We start from the raw sequence: 17,971 nt of genomic DNA, 5'->3' as shown, positions 1-17,971 counted from the left end.
CTCCAACACTGTCTCCCACCAGCCAGGTCCCTGATGTCCTCCCTCCCTGACATGTGGTACCCTCAGCCCTGACCCCCAAAACATGGCCAATCACCTCCTCCAGCTGAGCAGTGCCTTGAACCCTTCTCCCAGGCTCCCTCTCCCAAAGCTGAGGACAGTGTAGCTCAGCTGCTCTTGAGGCATCTGTAATTACAGCCTCTAGGAAAAGAGGTTCTGGAAACACACCCACCCTCCAACTCACCCCTACCTCCGCCTGGGCCTGAGGACCCAGCCTGTCCCTCCCGTGGCCTGGGGCTCCCACACCCATTCAGGAGCTGGGACCTCTCTGGATCTCCCACCCTCTCTCCCAGGCCTTGTCACTGACCCCAACCAAGTTTGACCCCAGGCCCAAGTGTAACCCCTTCAACACTTCCCATGCTCCCCCTACCTCCGCCTCACATCTGACCTGCCCTCTAGGGCAGCCATGTGATGGTAGAAGGGACCATGGGCCCCTGATCATCCCCCTGGCCAGACCCACCTCCTCTCATGAAGTTCCACCCGCCCGTCCGCCATGGAGAGCCTCTCCGACTCGGGGCTGTTGACCCTCCGGTAGCGAAGAGAACGGACTGGGGTTGTCGGGGAGTCTGGGGGGGCACGCACTGGGGAGCTGGGGACCCCCACACCTCGGCTCTGCTCCTCCTCCACCACACAAGAGGTCTGCAGGAGAGGGGAGTGCTATAAGCTGAGGCTGACAAGGGGGGCGTCAGGTGGCTTTCTCAGGGTGAAGGAGATAGAGGGAGGCAGAAGGATGAGGATGATCCTGAGAAGAGGCAAGGCCAGGGTGGTGAAGGGGACCAGCAAACAGAGGCCAGGAAAGTTGGCATACGGCTGGGGGGGGGGGCGGGCGCTCAGGAGGAGCAGGGTGGGGCCAAGGGCTGGGAATGGGGGGAGCCACGCCTCTCTCCCTGGCTGCAGTTACTTTGCCAATGTTGATGCGGAGCTTGTTCCGGTTAACATCTGTCTCCTCCCAGACCTCGGCCTCAGGACCCCCGGGATGAGGGGTAAGGTGGGGACCTGGGCCCAGCCCCTCGGGGAGCCGCCCAGGCAGGATTGGGGGTGCGTTCTCCTGGTCGCTCAGGTGCTCGCCCTGCAGCACGTCCTCTGTGTTCTCCCGGAGCAGGTCCCCTGGCACCGGCGTCACATTGACTACCCTGAAGAGGCAGGAGGGGGGAAAGGCAAGGCTGGCAGGGTGTCCTCTCTTCCTAAGGTCCCCTCCCACCAGCACAGGCCCTGGAGATCCCCTGCTACACATGAGAGTGGGCACAGAGGAAGCCCAGCCGGGTAGGGGGCGACCCAAGGCCCATCACCATCCTTGGCTCACAAAGCCCCTGAGACCAGACCAGCCTCGAGTGGGCAGAGGGCTGCGGTGCGAGGAGATGTAGCTGCCCCAGAGTGTCCACATCACCCCCAGCTCTATTTACATAGGAGACCCTGCCTCACTTCTTTTAGACCCGGGGATGGCTCTAAAAAGAAGCACTTTGGAGTTTCTTGAGCAATGTCTTTACAGAACTGTGTATCAAAAATGTGCTGCCCCAAATGCGGGCACAACCCAAATGTCCATTGACAGGTGAATGGATAAACAAAATGTGGTATATCCATCCGATGGAATATTGTTGTTGTTGGGTGCTGTTGAGTCGATTTCATCTCATAGTAACTCCATGTGACAGAACAGAACTGCCCCCGTAGGGTTTTCTAGGCTGTAATCTTTATGGGAGCAGATCTCCTGGTCTTTCTCCCATGGAGCCGCTGGGTGGGTTCGAACTGACAACCTTTTGGTTAGCAGCTGAGTGCTTAACCATTTTGCCACCAGAGCTCCTAATGGAATATTACTCAGCCATAAAAGTAAATGATGTTTAATGATGCATGCTACAACATGGATGAACCTTGAAAATATTATGAGTGAAATAAGTCAGACACAAAAGAACAGATACTGTATAATCCCACTTATACGAAATATCTAGATTAGGAGAATGCATAGAGACCAAAGTTTATCAATGGTTACCAAGGACAGGAGGAAGGGCAGAATGAGAAGTTATTGCTTAAGGCATTGAGTTTCTGTTGAGGGTGATAGAAAAATCTGGAAACAGATAGTTGTAATGGTTGCACGCCATATCAAAACCCATTGACGCTGAGTCGATTCTGACTCATAGTGACTCTATAGGACAGAGTAGTACTGCCCCATAGGGTTTCCAAGGCTATAATCTTTACTGAAGCAGACTGCCACATCTTTCTCCCAAGGAATGGCTGGTAGGTTCCAACTGCCGACCTTTCGGTTAGCAGCCGCACAGTTAACCACTGCACCACCCTGGCTCCTTGTTGCACACCATAGTGAACATAATTAATGTCACGGAATTTTACACATAAAAAATGTTGAAATGGCAAATATTTTGTTATATATATTTTTATCATCCAAAAAAAAGAAAAAAACCCTGGAAAAAAATGTGCTGGGAACTCCTACTGGGTCTCCTTCCTTCTTTAATGTGTCCCCTGGAGCCCTCGCCTACTTCTCTCCCTGGCTCCTTCCCGGGGCTGGGTGGGGAGCCCCATCTTACGCTATCCCTCCCTGGGCCACTTCTGTCTTTGGCAGACATAGAGGTGACCCACAAATTAAAAATACCCTGATTCCAATGAGAGCACCCTGCAGGCAGGGGCAGAGCCTTTTTCTCTGCCCCACAGTGCCTGACACAGAGTAGAGGCAAGATATGCTCATTAAATGAACGTGTATGAATGATGAGAAACAAACCGTGGGACTCAGGTGATTTTACTCAGGGTTTGCTGCTCCCCAGGGGACCTAGTAAAATAAAAAACTGCTGTCCCTAGATCAAGGGTGGAGATGTGGCAGAACTTCCTGAAGTTCAAGAACCTTACTGCTGAGCGCCAAGTATAGGAGAGACGGCCAGGTCTGTCCAGGTAGGAAGAGGAGGAGAGGACTGGCTTCTCCCAGTGACAGCTCTGGGCAGGGGCAGCTGGCCACCCCAGCCGGTCATCACTCCCTCCAGAGACTCACCCAAACATGGCTGCCGTCTGCCGTGTGTTCTGCTGGGGCGGGGTGGAGGTGCTTGTGGACAGGAGGGCGTCATTGCCTGCCTTCTCCCAGTCAAAGGCCTCATTCTCCGCAATGCCCCGCTCCTTCATGCTGTTCTCAAACACCGACATGATCAACTGTGGGGAGGGGGTGGCGGGTGGACAGAGAGGTGACCCTGGGGCTAGCCAGGAGGAAGGGGCAGTTGCTGGGATTACAGGGGGAAGAGAGGGGCCTTCCAGGACAGGGGTGGGCCTGGAGGGGGCATTGGAAGGAGAAGGGCACATTGATTTTAAATGAAAACATGCACACAATGTGCAAATCAGCATGCAAATGATCATCTCAGTTTAAGCCCCACTGGCTGGACCCAAGCCCTCCGAGATCTGGCCCCTGATGACCACTTCATCCTCCTCTGCCATTCTCACTAGCTCAGCACAAGGATCAACAACCCTGAACCACTAGGTGGTTTCCCAGACCCACCGCACAGGCTGCTTCCTCTGCCTGGGATGTCTTCCCACTGGTCCTCTCCTCTCTGAAGCCTCCTCTGACTCCCCTACACTCAGAGCACATCCCTCCCGACTCCCTTTCTACACACTATGTCTTTGGACACAGCAAACCAGATTTGAATGGATAACATGCCTCTCTGCCAACTCTGTATTATCTAGCAGCCAGCACGGGCCCAGCACAAGCTGGGCTCACAGCTGTGTGGGCTGGGGGGCCCCACAAGGCTGTGCAATGGTAGGGGGCATGGCCTCTGACTGCCTGAGGCACCCCTCCCAGCAACCAGGGCTCTGCGTTCTAGAAGTGGTGGGCAGCTGTACAGCCTCTGAGATCCCCAGATGGGTACCCTTCTGTCTTGGCTCTCTCTAGGATTCAGGGCAGGTCTTCTCTGCTGGTAGAGCCCTCAACTTCATTGAGTGCCTACTGTCTGCAGACACTGTCTGCTCACAGTGTGCAGCCCCATACCAGGCACACATAGCAGACCCTTGGCAGAACACTACCGAAGTCTCCCCCATTCTCCAATCAGGGACAGTGAGTTCCAGAGGGGTGTGGTGGTAATGTCTTAGAAAGAGCACTGGACTTGGAGTCAGATCTGTGCCTGAGCCCCACCCTGCTCCTAACCATGATATAGGGCCTCAGTTTCCTCATCTATGAAATGGGACAGTCATCCCACTTGGCTTCCTGCAGAGTTTTGGTGTAAAGTACTTGAAAGCACTTGGCTTTATTAATTGTTAGGTGCTGGAATAATAAGTACACTTATTGTCATCAAAGGCTTATTTTCAAGCTCAAATGAGTTAATGCATGGAGAGCGCTGGGAACAGGGAACGGCACACAGGAAGCTCTTAATAAATTGTAGTTATGACCACTGTTTAGGAGAGCACAAACAAGTTTTGTGCAGATACTCAGGGGTAAGTCAGCAGGGGCCTAGGGCCTCAGCAGGAGTGGGTTCTGTTGGAGGTCACCCACAGAGTGGTGTTCAGGGTAGGGGCAGGCAGGGGCATGACAGGGGGTGGCAGGTCCCCACCTGGTAATCAGGCTTGGTGAAGTAGTCGAGGCTGGCGATGTGGTCCAGGAAGAGGTGGAACTCAGAGGGCATATGCTTCAGCAGCATGCGGTGCTCATACTTCTCCTTGATCATCCCCACCTGCTCCTGGAGGCAGAAGAGCCCAGGGAGATGGAGCCCCAGTCATACCCTGCAGCTCCTCACCTCCTCAGACCCAGCTGCCTGGGGCTCACCTTGTCCTTGATCTTCCTCCAGGGCAGCTGGCCCACTGCAAACTCTACCAGCATGTAGAAGAGGGACCACAGGTCATCGTGGCGGCCCATCTCCTGGGGAGCAAGGGAAAGGGGTCACCCACAGCTCTCAGCTCCTTCCCTGGGAATGGGGGGATGGCCCTTTTCTGAGGGGCATCTGTCAGGGAGGCCTGATGCCCAGGCCCCTATGAGCAGAACTAACGTCTCCCTGTGGCCACGTCTCTATTCTCAACCCCTCAACCCACACAGGATTCCACTTCTGTTTATGCATTCTCACCCCACAGTGACTGGTGATGGGAACAGAGAGGATGGGATCTCAGAATAAAAGGAAGATGGTGAAGTCAAGGGGAGGCAACAGTGGAGGCTTCTTCCAACCCAGGGTATCTGGGGTGGCAGATTCCAGTCCCAACTCCATACTTTGCTCCTCACCTTGACATCAGCTGCCCACCCTACCCACTTCCCCAGTAGCATACTCAGCCCCTGACCTGTGCCCATTCTTCCTCTATATCCCTCAGTCTGGGTTCTGCCACTCACCCGGTTCTTGTGGGCATTGACTGAGGCATAGCGAACGGTCCCTCGAAAACCAGCCACATTCCGAGGCTGCAGAAGAGAGAACACCAGGAGCCTCACTCACTGCCTCCTGGCCTCAGCCACCTCCCAGCCATGTTGACCTGGTCAAGCTAGACCTGACACACCAACCCTGTGACTTGCTCTCCTACCTCCCATTCCTAACCCCCTGGACTCCTGACCCAACTCACTGCCCCTACACCTGTCCTTGGCCAGAGTGGGCAGAAAGATCACAGGGCGTGGCTGGGGCATCCACCAAAAGCCCAGGCTAAGGGAGATTGGGGATGGGCCAAGTAGGGACCCCAGAGTTGGATGATGCTGATGCTGAGCACAAGGCCAGGCCCGCTTAGGTGGCTGCAGGAAAAGTTGTTGGAGGGGGACCTTCTGTGAAGGGTCCCCAGACTGGGAACTGGGGTGGAGAGTCATCCACTGTCCTGACAGCCGTGGGTGTGGAGGCATGGAACTTGTGAGAGCGGTACTCACGGGCCGGACATCCCCTGTGGTGTTGGTGTACTGCCGGGCCAGCCCAAAGTCCAACATGTAGCACTTCCTGTAGGTGGAGGGCAGCCTGCCCATGGCAAAGTTTGACTGGGGAAGACAGTAGCTGTGAGCCCTGGGGACTCCAACCCCACCTGGCCCACCTTCAAGGGAAACGGCTTTGTAACCAGGGTGAAGGAGCCTCACCCCACATGCACTCACATGAGAATAAAACATCAACGTTTACACTTGTGCAGCAGGTTATGGTTTATGAAGCTCGCGTTATCTCGTCTGAGGGGCAGGTGTGATTATCCTTGCTTTAGAGCTGGGGACTCTGAAGGTCAAAGAGGGCTTCTCTGAGATCACACAGCAAGTGATGGCCAGCTGGGGCTTGAACCCTGGTGTCTCCAGCTCTAAATCCTTGGCACTCCTCAGCAGGGCCGTGTGGTTTATTGTAACCCATCTTGCTCTGAGGTAGCCAGAGGAGACCTGGGTGTTTTTTTTGTTTGTTTGTTTTGTACTTTAAGTGGAAGTTTACAATTCGAGTTAGTCTCTCATACAAAAATTTATACATACATTGTTATGTGGCCCTAATTGCTCTCCCTATACTGTGACAGCACACTCCTCCTTTCACCCCTGATTTCCCGTGTCCATTCAACCAGCTCCTGACCCTCTCTGCCTTCTCATCTCACCTCCAGACAGGAGCTGCCCATTTAGTCTCATGTATCTACTTGAGCTAAGAGGCACACTCTTCACAAGTATCATTTTATGTCCCATAGTCCAGTCTAATCTTTGTCTGAAGATTTGGCCTCAGGAATGGCTTTAGTTCTGGGTTGACAGAGAGTCCGGGGGCCATGCTCTCTGGGGATCCTCCAGTCTCAGTCAGACCATCAAGTCTGGTCCGGTGGTTCTTTTTTTATGTGACCTTGGGCAATTCAACTAACCTCTCTGGGCCTTAGTTTTCACTTCTATAAAGATCCAAGATCCAAGTCGCCACAAAACTGGCTACTTGCAGGACTAATGGACCACAACTACCATGGCCTCCACCAGACTGAGTTCAGTATAACTAGATGGTGCCCAGCTACCACCACTGACTGCTCTGACAGGGATCACAACAGAGGGTCCCGGACAGAGCTGGAGAAAAATGTAGAACAAAATTCTAACTCACAAAAAAAGACCAGACTTACTGGCTTGACAAAGACTGGAAAAACCCCCAGAGTATGGCCCCCGGACACCGTTTTATTTCAGTAATGAAGTCACTCCCGAGGGTCACACTTCAGCCAAAGATTAGACAGGCCCATAAAACAAAACAAGACTAATGGGGCACAACAGCCCAGGGCAAGGACTAGAAAGCAGAAGGGGACAGGAAAGCTGACAATAGGGAACCCAATATGAGAAGGGAGAGTGTTGACATGTTGTGGGGTTGTTAACCAATGTCATAAAACAATATGTGTACTAACTGTTTAATGAGAAACTATTAGTTCTATAAACCTTCATCTAAAGTACAATAAAAAAAATTTTAAAAAACAGCTACTTGGAATTCCTTAGGCCTCTCAGTCTCCTTCTCTCCATCCCCCCCTACTCCTTCACTTTTCTAGGTTCAAGGACTATTCAGGTCAGGGTTGAGGGATGAGGAAGAAAAGTGAGCAGAAGAGAGGGCACGGGCACAGCCAAGGGGAGGGCAAGGGTATGCACTCCTGGGAGGCAGGAGAAAGGAGGAGATGGGGCTCTGGATGGAGAGCCGGAATTGGGGTACGGGTAGAAAAGGCTGTCCCAGCCCCACCACTGTTCTCGAGAAGAAATAGGGACCCAGAGAGAGAGAGGAGGAGGAAGTGTGCTTTGGAGGAAGGGACAGAGGGTGGGGTGGGGCGTGGCACTCACTGGCTTGATGTCCCGGTGTAGGAAGCCTACAGAGTGGATGGCCTCAATAGACTCCAGGATCTGCTTGCCCAGCCGCAGTGTGGTGCTCAGCGTGAAGGTGCCTCGAGGCTGGCTTCGGCGCAGGTCGGCCAGGTTCCGGCCCTAGTAGGTATGGGCAGGCCCACTTCAGTGGCCAGCCCAACCACCACCACCACTGCCACCACCAGAACACTCTGCCCAGCCTGCCTTCAAGATTGAGCCCCTCCCCACTCTCGCCAGGAGCCCCAGTCTCCCTTCCCCTCCCCACTCCCGGAGACACAGCCTAGACTCTTGGGAGAAGAGGATGGGCCACAAGAATTCACCTGCAGCTGCATTACTACATAGTTGAACTTCTCGTTCCTGCCACAGCCAATGAACCTGCACACGTGGTCTTTCCCTGAGGGACACAGACAAGGGTCTCTCAACTCCAGTTCTTTCCTCACTTCCGACCCTAAGATGGGATTCTGGTGCCCCTTGGTTCCTCTCTGCCCTTGTCCCCCAGCCCTGGCCCCATGACCACCCTTCGCATCATCTCCCTCTGCCCTATCATCTCTCTTAGACTTTGACTCCGCCACCTCCTCTAACCATGGTCCTATGCCAACTATCCTATCAACTCCCCCTTAGCTCCTGGCTCCATCACCTCTTCCCTCCACCATACTACATCTCCTCCTCCCAGCTTCTTATCCCATCTCCTCTGTCATCCCCTGGGTGCATCAGCTCTTTCCTCCTATGCTCCCGCCCGCACCTTGCAGCTTCTTGAGCACGGCCACCTCCATCTTGAGGACCTGCTTGGGCTGCTGGGCTGACTCCACCTTGAGGGCCACGTTCTCCCTGGTCAGCAGGTCCATGGCCTCGTAGATCTCACCAAAGCCCCCGCCCCCGATCTTCTTCAGCTACAGAGATGGGGTTGGAGGGTACAGGGACCAGGCTGAGCAGCTCCTCATCCCACCCATGCTGGGTCTCCTCCTTCATCGATGTGGGGCAGGGGAGATCCTTGAAGGGGAGGACCCATGTCTTCCTTTCTTGTTCTACCTCATCCCCGCCCCTGCCTCCTCTCCCAGTACCATGAGATAGAGAGCTCAGCCCATGGGTGTACAACCATCCTTGGGGGCAAGCATGCATACACACACAGACACATGGATGTATACAGACAGACACACACATAGGGCCAGATGTCAGAGTGGGCAGTGGGAAAGGGTATGAGGCCTGTGACTCCATACTGACACGGAGATAAGCTTCTGCAGGATTCTGAAGAGATAATGGGGCCGCCCTGGAAGTAGACAACAAACACCACCCCTAAAGAGGCTGAGCAACTTCCATCCAGAAGGAAAACCAACTTCCAGGACATCCCAGCCTCAGGATAGATCCCACAGGGAGGCCGGCTCTTCCTGAGGTTGGCAGTCTCTTGAAAGATGTTACCAGAGGAGAGAGTTGGGGGAGGAGTGAGAAAGGACTCAGCAAAGGGTGCTCACTGCCCATGCCCACTGCAGAAGCTCACACCACTCCACAGGTCCCTGGTTAGATGCCCAGACCAGAGTGTGCCCCTGCTCCAGGCGAGTGGGGCACTGCGGCAGCAGGGTGGGGATGGAGGCTTGGAGAAAAACCTGTCCATTCCTGGGGGGCAGCACAGCAGTGATCCAACCCACTAAGCCCTCCTCCCTCGGCATCCCAGCCCAACTGGAGCCGTCACGTGGGAAGGGAAGAGAGAACACCAACGGGCCAGTGGAGAGATAAACAGTGCCCCCTCTGTCCACGCCAGACTCCTAAGGTCAAAGCAGTCTGAGAACCCTCCCCCTTCCTGGCCCCATCCCTGATGGGAGGAAGGGAGGCAGGGAGGGAGTCAGGATCAAGCTGGGTCCTCGGGACCATTCTGAGCTGGCATCTCTACTCTCAGGAACAAGGTGTCAAGTACGTTACAATCAGCAGCAGACCCAGGAACCCTGCGGCAGACTCCACTGTCCTGCAGTCCAGTGCAGCCCTGGGGTGAACAGGGTAGTGCACTCAGTGGGCAACAGCTACAGCCGGGTGGCTCTACTGAGACTGGAGGGAGGCACCCTAGCCCTGGAAGCAGGCTAGGTGGAAAGATGAGAAGGTGAGCTGGGGCAGGAGGAGGGCAAAAAGAGCTCTAGAAGGTTCCTAGCAACTAAACCAAAAACCAAACCAGGTGGCATCAAGTTGATACCGACTCATAGTGACCCCATGTATGCAAAGTAGAACAGTGCTCCACAGAGTTTTCAATGGCTATGATCTTTCAGAAGTAGACTTCTAAGTCTTTCTTCCCTGTTGGGTTCAAAAGCCAAGTTTCAGTTAGTTGCTGAGCACTTAACCATTGGCACCCCCCAGGGACTACTTGGTAACTAGTAGATGTTTCATAAATTTCTGTTGAATGAAGACATGGAGAAGTGGGAAGAGAGACAGGAGTGAAGGAAAAGGCGAGGTTCCCAGAGACCAGGCTACGGTATGTCACTATGGTGTGACAGGACAAGGATTCAGCAGCACCCCACAAGGGAGAGAACTGGTGGGGGGAGACCTAGAAAGGGAGCCACTTGCTGAGGGGCCTATTGGGTGAGAACTGAGAGATGAGGTGATGAGGGCCAGCCCTGGGAATGCAGAGGGTGAGAAAAGGCAGAGGGGATAACTGTGATGAAGCAAGAATTGGTATGTGGTGGGGGAGGAGTGGGTGAATAAAGCTGAGTTATGGGGAGGAATTAAAAATCATTTCAAGTCAGAGGTCTAGTGGGCCATGGAGGGCGAAGGTGCTGATGGCAGTGATGGAGGAGGAGGCAGAAGGTACTGAATCTAGGTTGGGACTCCTTTGGTTTAAGAGAGATGCACAGCTCAATTCTCATGTTCTCAGGGAGCCCGCCCCTCATGGGTGACCTGCCCTCTCTGAGTGTACTCCCGAGCCCTCACTGTGTCCTGCCGAGTCGTTACTCGTTACTTGGCAGTCACAGCTGGGCTTGCTAGTAATTGGAGCAAGGGTGCTCTGAACCCGCAGCCAGGCTGACAACTCCTGTATCACTGTGTCTGCTCCTCAGCATGTATCCAGCACTCGGATGCCCAGTAAATGTTTAATGGTGGTTGGAATACGGGAATGGAGAGAGGAAAGGGGCAGGGCAGAGCTGGAGGACTGGGAGTTCCCAGCAGGTTACAGTTGAAACCCCTCCAGAAAGAGAGAAGGATGAAGAGAAGAGTAGGGCTGGGTGGGGTCTTGAAGATTATTGTGCCCAGGAAGGAGATAGGGAAAGAGGAAGGAGAAAGAACAATGAGATGTCAGAGCCCCTCTCTACTTGAGATAGAACTTAAAGTCAGACTTCTGGAAGAGTTTCAAATCCAGGACAGTGCAGACTCGGAGCTTAAGGGAAGCAGTGGCAAGTCTTCCTCTGGGGAACTTTAAACATAGGGGAGATTATCTTCTAGATTCCTTTATGATGTGTGGGCATGGAGAAAAGGGCAAGGGGACTGGAATAACCACCACATCTTAGGTTCTGTCCTCCAGATTCACAGAGGTCACCTCAGTTAATCCCCAAAGTCTCCCAACAACCCAGATGAGGCAGATCATATAAGTCCCCATTTTGCACATAAGGAAAACGGAGGCACAGAGAGTTAAGCATCTTGCCTCAGGTACCTTGCTTGTTGTCAGCAGCCGTAGAGTTGGCACCCTGACTCATGGCGACTGCATGTGTTACAGAGTAGAACTCAAGGGTTTTCTTGGCTGTAACCTTGATGGAAGCAGTTCGCCAGGTCTTTTTTCTGCAGAGCCTCTGGGAGGGTTCAAAGCGCCAACCTTTCAGTTAGCAGCCGATTGCAAACTTCTTGCGCCACCCAGGCTCCTAACCTGATTCAGAACCCACATCTTAACTGCTGTGTTATAGGAACTGTCAGTCACATCAGGATTAAAAGCGTGAGTGCTGAATTGCACCCTTGAGGACTGTGCTCTTTTAAAAATTATTCACCTGAGACCAAATGGACATGGTTATTCTAAAGCATAGACGAGAAGTTTGGGTGGGGGGGGGCAGTGAGACTAAACTAATGGGAGTAGAACAACTGGAATGGAAATAATGAGAATGTTGACGAAAACTGAAGAAAGTAACCAGTGTCACTGAACATTATGTGTAGAAATTGTTGAATGGGAACCTGTTTTGCTGTGTATACTTTCACCAAAAATACAATAAAATACTAAAAAGTGTGAGTGCTGAGATTCAAGCCTAGACCTACCAGGCTCCAAAATCCTTGCTGGAGGTAAGTGTGGAGGACTCTGGGCAACCAAGACATTATGACACCTACTTCCTAAATTTCCCAGGGTGCCCACAGGTATTTCTTAACACCTTCATTTTCAAAGAGAGCCCACTTCCCCTTCCTTAGTCCTCTCCTCACCACCCCCTCCATATGGAAGCTCCCTAGGGTGGGAGTGGGCATCTGCACCCACTCACGTAACACCCCTCTTCCCTGGGCCCCACAGCCAGGGCAGACTCATCCATTCGGCACACGGACTAGGCCCACATACTTATAGGGGGTCCATGAAGCCCATGAAAATGTTCTGATTTCTTTTAAAATCAGGAGAATATGAATTTTTAGGTCAAAAAAAATGTTTTATAATATATTAATATATTCATCTTTGTACCAATGCAGTCATAAAAAATAACTTTTAGTACTTTTTTAAAGAGGAGGGGGCCCACAAAAGTCAAAATGTGGCCCTGCCCACAGCCCAGTAACAGAAATATTCTCACAGTCTCCCTTTGCCAGACCCTACTCCTCCTCTCCTAAACTTCTCATGATCCCCTCCCCTGCAAAAGGACTTCCTTAAACTGGAGGAGAAGTTGGCCCAAGAGAACTAGCATTCACCTAGGAAAAAGGAGGCCTGGTTTCTCAGGCTAGGCCCAGATCTGGGTGACCTGGAGTGAGTTTTTTAAACTCTGAGTCTCCATAGTTTCCCTTCTGTAAAATGAAGAGAGTTGAACTACAATTGGTAGCAAAGAATCTTTCAGCTCTATTCTCCTAATTCTTGGATGGGCTAATGTCTTGGGAACATAAGTCAACTTGTGTTGACCCAGCAGTCAGACAAACTTGGCTCCACCTATTAGTCGTGGGAATTTGGCAAAGTAGCTAATCTTTGTGCCTCAGTTTCTACACCTGTGAAATGGGGATAAACGACTGTATCTACTTCAGAGGTTACTGAGATAACACATGTAAGGTATTCTGAACAGTGCCTGGCAACAGTAAGTACTCAAAACAAATGCTAGGTTTTTATTATTATGAATTGTTTAATATTTCAATTCTGAGAATCACCCCTCAGGGAGAATAAAATGGTATTTTTTTAAATGTTCTATTAGGGCCACTGACCCCCACTTTCTCCTGGCCACAGCCCATCTCTGGCAGTGTTCTTAGTTCCTGAGCTCTGCCTCATGCCTCTGTCCCATCCCTCACTGTAGGGAGGCATCTGGAATCCCATCCTCTCTAGTTCTCCAGGGGCAGGGGTGCAGGTGTTGTGGGAAGTGGATGGGTAAGGAGAGGTGGTCAACAGGCCTGGCAGAGGCAGCATACTACCACCACCCTACCCTCCCGTCTTTCCCCACCATCTCCCATTCCCTCCCTCAAAAAACAAAAGTTCTAACTCAAACTCCTGTGAATACCATGCGTGTGAATACCATCTTTTTCTCACCTCTTCAGTGCAAATATCATCCTTCCTCCAATCTGCCAGAAACTAAGAACTTGTGCCAGGGGATTCAGGAATCTTGGAGGAATCCTTCTCACTCTGCCAGATCCTTATTCCTTTGATTACTGCCCTGGCTCTTCTTCCTCCCTCAATTACTGTCCTGTTATTCTCCCTCTCAAGAGGTCCCCCTCTGGGACAAAGACAGCCCCTTCCCTCACCTTTCCAAGCCCCTCTAACCCTAGGAGTGTCCTCTGTTTCCACCCCACCCCCCAGTCCCAGAGACAACCCCTGACAAAGCTGCCACCTCTGCCGCTCTCCCTGGGTCTCTAGGGGACCTGCACGGCGGGTGGCTGTTGCTATGGAGACTCACGTGCACCCAGGCCCCACCCTCCTCTCCAACCCTGCACCCCTAGTGAGCTGAGTCCCCCCCCACCGAAAAGCTGCGCGCGCGCACACACAGACACACAGACACACACACACACACACACACACACTCAGTGTAAGCCTGAATTCTGCAGTTTTTTTCTTCCTTCTGCCTGGCTCCCCACTCCGGTGCAGACCCACAAGCTCACACCCTGGTTCCCCCCACACTACCCATCAACCCCAGAATCCGGCCCACATCATCCTGCTCCCATAAGAAGACATCAAAGAGCTCTTAAGCAACGGCAAGAAAGGAAGGTGGGGCAAGGGTTGATTTACAGTAGGCCTTGCTCCCGAGACACTGCCTTTCCCCGCAACCCTCACGTTCCCCCCTCCCACCCACGCCCGACGCCCGAGAAGGATCGGACTACAACTCCCAGCAGGCCGAGCAGCCTGAAGTCCTGGGCTGGAGGAGCAAGGCACGCTGGGAGATGGAGTCTCGGCGTGTTGCACCTGCCGCAAGAACCAGTGAGGGGAGGAGGGCGGACTGAGAAGATGGAGTGCGGATGCGGTGGGAACAGCCTGCAGGGCCTCTTCCCCCAAACCCAGGCCTTTCCGTCCTCTGCGGAAGCGGAGGGGCACATGCTCATTCACTGCCCTTCTCCAAGGTCCGGCAGATAAAGAGCCCCCTTCCCCCCACCCCGCTCCACTGAGCTCTGCAGCTCCTGCCCGGACATTCAACCAGCAGTTGTTCCAGGCTGGGCCGGACCAACCGGACCCAGCGGGGAAAGGGCTGAGAGAGGGTGGGCCCGGAGAGAGGGCAGTGGGAGAAAGTGATTGTCCACTCGTGTAGGCAAAAACAAAGATCTGCAAACAGTATGCAAATGAACTCAGGGGCCCCGCCCTCCTGTTGGGGCGCTGAGGGCACCTGATTTAACAAGTCTCCAGGTCCTTTCTTCCCCCGCCCCTTCCTTTGGCTCGGTGGGTCACTCACCACCTTCCAGCGATCCTTGACCACGTAGTTGGCCGGCAGGATGTCGGCCTGCTCCCCTCCCCCACTCATGTTGGTTTCGTCCTTAAGAGCGGCCGCTAGGCACTGCATCCGCCAGCCGGAGTGAGGGGTGTCCGCAGGGCCTGCCCTGGGGAGGCCATCTACCTGGGGGAGTGGGAAGGGACTGTGAGTGGGGACGGCCTGCGGGCCCAGGATCACCTTGCAGATGTGGAGGATGGGATTTCCGCCGGACCATAAATCTCCACTCCCCTGGCAGGCATCCTTCCCGGGCCCCTTGGGCAGATGCTCCAGGGGTTATTGGGGGAAGCATTGTGTAAATACCCGGGTGGGGGTCCGGGGAGAAGATAGAAATACTATCCACAGGAAGGGAGATACAAACGACAAACTGAAGATGTGAAAACCAGTAACACGACACACATGTTGATGAATAAAGGAGAAGAAAACGATGTGTAAACTGGCCATGGGGAAAGTGTCCACCAAAGAGACATATGCTAACTAATGTAGCGGAGGCTTACTAACCAAGGGATGGACTGGAATGGCACCCACACTTGTGTAGGGGAGACCCCAGCCAAAGACCAGTCTTTAGTGACTGACCCGCGGCTCCAGACACTCACACCTTCCCTGTGCCACAAAATGTCCCTGAAGCTGTGGCTTTTTAAAAGGGAAGACCTGCTGACCAAGGGGTGACCCAGATGGAGATCCATACCACAGTGACAGAGGCTGCTAATCACCCATGGGAGATGTGATCATAAACCCTTGAGGATGGAGCAAAGGAGGATGCAGCTGCTGAGAGGCAGATACCATTTCTCGTGGAGAGCCGAACCCAGCGACACAGCCATCGGGTTGGGAAGCTGGGAAATGATCGATGGGGTGAACATAAGGCAATGGACTCAAGATGTGGATTTCAGAGGGACAGCAGCCCCATGGGCACTCCAGAGGGAAAGAGTCAAGACTGAATTGGGGGAGAAGGGATCTAGAAGAGCAGGAAAGTGAGAAGGACCTAGCAGAAAGCAGGAGGAACGGCAAGAAGGAGTAGGTCTGGGCAGGGGGCACTGGTAAGACAGCCTCTGACCATACCTTTCAGTTTTTTGAGGAACTGACAAAAAGGAACACAGCTCTTGTCTAATTAGGATGGGTAGAAGTTGGCTATCAGGGAGAGTTTCCCAACTGTGAGGGTTAGTCAGGGGAGTACAAGTGTGTGCATATGTGTATCTGTGCATGTATGAGTCTGTATGCATCTTTGTGTGTATCTGAACATCCGTCTACGTGTCTGTGTCTTTATGTGTGATTTTCTTTGTGTGTCTGTGTGTGCTTGTGTGTGTCTGAGTGAGTTTTTGTGTCTTTATACATTAGTCTATCTGTGTCTCTGGGTGTGCTTATGTGTGTTTGTGTGTGGTGTGCATGTGTGCAGGCAGGGGGCCTGAAGAGATGCCTTTTTGAGATCCCTACTGGTCCCGCACAGGATTTGTAACCGGGATCTTTTCCTCTGCTCTTACCACCTATACTTTTTATATGCACACAGCTCTGCCCTCACAATGACGCTGGAGTGTCACAGACGGAAAAGAAAGAGGGAAGTTGCTCAGGCTGAGGAGGGGAAGATAAGAGAAAATGAGAGGGCCTAAAATCTCTATGGATGGGGAGGTGGGCTCCATAAACCTGTCTTCTTTGGGATGGGATTATTTCCTAGGCCTTGGTCTAGTCATCCTGATACAGAGGGCAAGGTGGGATGGCAAAGGTGTAGAAACAAGCTTCAACAGTTCATGAGGTACCATGGGGGACATGTGCGGAAGGGATCTTCATGGGGAAGGACATTTTACTCTTTTTCTATCTTTCTTCAAATGACTCAGCTAGCTGAGTTGTTTCCTCCAATCCACACAACTTTAGAGCACAGGATTATGGGGGTATCAAATAGGCCTCTTTCCTCCTTCTGCCAAACTGGGGTATTGGACACTTGGAATTTGGAGGGCAAGAGGACAATGACAGCATGAAGAGAGGCAGGGATGGGGGTGGGGTCCTGGAATAAAGGTAGAAGAGACAGATTAAGGACAAGACTGAAGAAGCAATTGAACTGGCAGTGGGGGAGGGGGTCTGTTTTAGGAGTTAGACTGAATGACCTCTAGTGGGCCTCTGATGGTGGATTCTATAGGCTGATGAAGAAAATTTTGGTTCTGCTCCCATTTTACAGTTGGGCAAACCTAGCAGGAACAGGTGAGGTGGGAAAGGAGAGTGGAGGCCAGAGGATAAATGAGGGTTACCTGCTTCTGCCTATCCACCATCCTTCCACTCCCTGCCTCAGAGGACTAGGTACTCTCAGCTCAGACTGGAGTTGGAAGACACCAACACAAGGAACTTGGCTGCCCCATTACTGTCTCCTCAGCCCCTTTGGGTGTGTGGAGGCATGAGTGTGTAGTGAGAGAGGGCTTGCAGAGGTTCCTGTGGATGTCTGTCAGAGAGTGTGCCTGTATGGGGCCAGTGATATGTGTGAGGGAGGGAGACAGAGAGTCAGAGAAAGACATGTACCTAAGTAGTTGGGAACTCATCTGGATGCTTGTGAATACAGGTGTTGATGTGTAACTGCGCAAGGTATGAGCCAGGTGTATTGTGAATCTGGGAGCACAGGTAAGGAGAAGTCAGGGAAACCCGTGAGGGGCAATGGGAACAGGTGAAGAGGTGTGGAAGGGGCAGAGGTGAATGGAATGAATGGATGACGGGTGACTGGATCAGAGGAGGGGGTTTGGTAAGATGGAGACAGGTGAGAGAGAATGATGACAAGTAAGGCAGCGACAGCCCCTAAGAGGCATTTCTGGGGACTGTTGAGGGGGTGAGGAAGTAGGCAAGAAGGCTAGTAGTGAGAGGAACCCAAGGACTGAGGACAGGAGAGAGGTTATGGAGACAGCTGGGAATGACTTGTCAGGAGTACAGTAGAGTCACATGTGCAGGGACAGGGGACAGAGGTAAGTAGTGAGAAGCAAAATCCCTGGAGGACAGGCAGGAGGGGGTGGGTATGTGTGCTGGGGGCAGGGAGCGGCTCCAGGCCTCGGACTGCGGCCCAGGCTGTGTAGGCCAGCGTCCCGGCTCGGGTGGAGACGGCAGCGGTGCGGGGGAGCTGGAGAAGCTGCGCCGGGAGGCGAGCCAGGCCAGAGGCCCGAGCAGCCCACAGAAGAAGCCCCTTCCCCGACCCCGC

The 17,971-nt window shown here is 53.0% G+C and overlaps 1 protein-coding gene across 1 annotated transcript in view; it reads right to left on the bottom strand.

Moving 5' to 3' along the window:
* The window catches only part of TTBK1 (tau tubulin kinase 1), a 40,922-nt gene extending 26,045 nt beyond the window's left edge, over nt 1–14,877 (bottom strand). Inside the window, exons 1-11 of the mRNA XM_004379562.1 lie at nt 14,770–14,877; nt 8,505–8,652; nt 8,083–8,156; nt 7,742–7,882; nt 5,867–5,971; nt 5,351–5,416; nt 4,799–4,891; nt 4,587–4,712; nt 3,047–3,201; nt 959–1,190; nt 518–696 (exon numbers count right to left, since the gene is read on the bottom strand). Of these exons, the coding sequence (XP_004379619.1) occupies nt 518–696; nt 959–1,190; nt 3,047–3,201; nt 4,587–4,712; nt 4,799–4,891; nt 5,351–5,416; nt 5,867–5,971; nt 7,742–7,882; nt 8,083–8,156; nt 8,505–8,652; nt 14,770–14,877 (1,427 nt within the window). The remainder of the gene's footprint in view (nt 1–517; nt 697–958; nt 1,191–3,046; nt 3,202–4,586; nt 4,713–4,798; nt 4,892–5,350; nt 5,417–5,866; nt 5,972–7,741; nt 7,883–8,082; nt 8,157–8,504; nt 8,653–14,769) is intronic.
* Nucleotides 14,878–17,971: the final 3,094 nt, after the last annotated feature.

This window comes from Trichechus manatus, unplaced genomic scaffold (assembly GCF_000243295.1).
Source record: "Trichechus manatus latirostris isolate Lorelei unplaced genomic scaffold, TriManLat1.0 scaffold00065, whole genome shotgun sequence".
NCBI lineage: Eukaryota > Metazoa > Chordata > Mammalia > Sirenia > Trichechidae > Trichechus > Trichechus manatus.
Note: the sequence above shows the minus strand (reverse complement) of the source record. Positions and strands in the feature narration are given on the sequence as shown.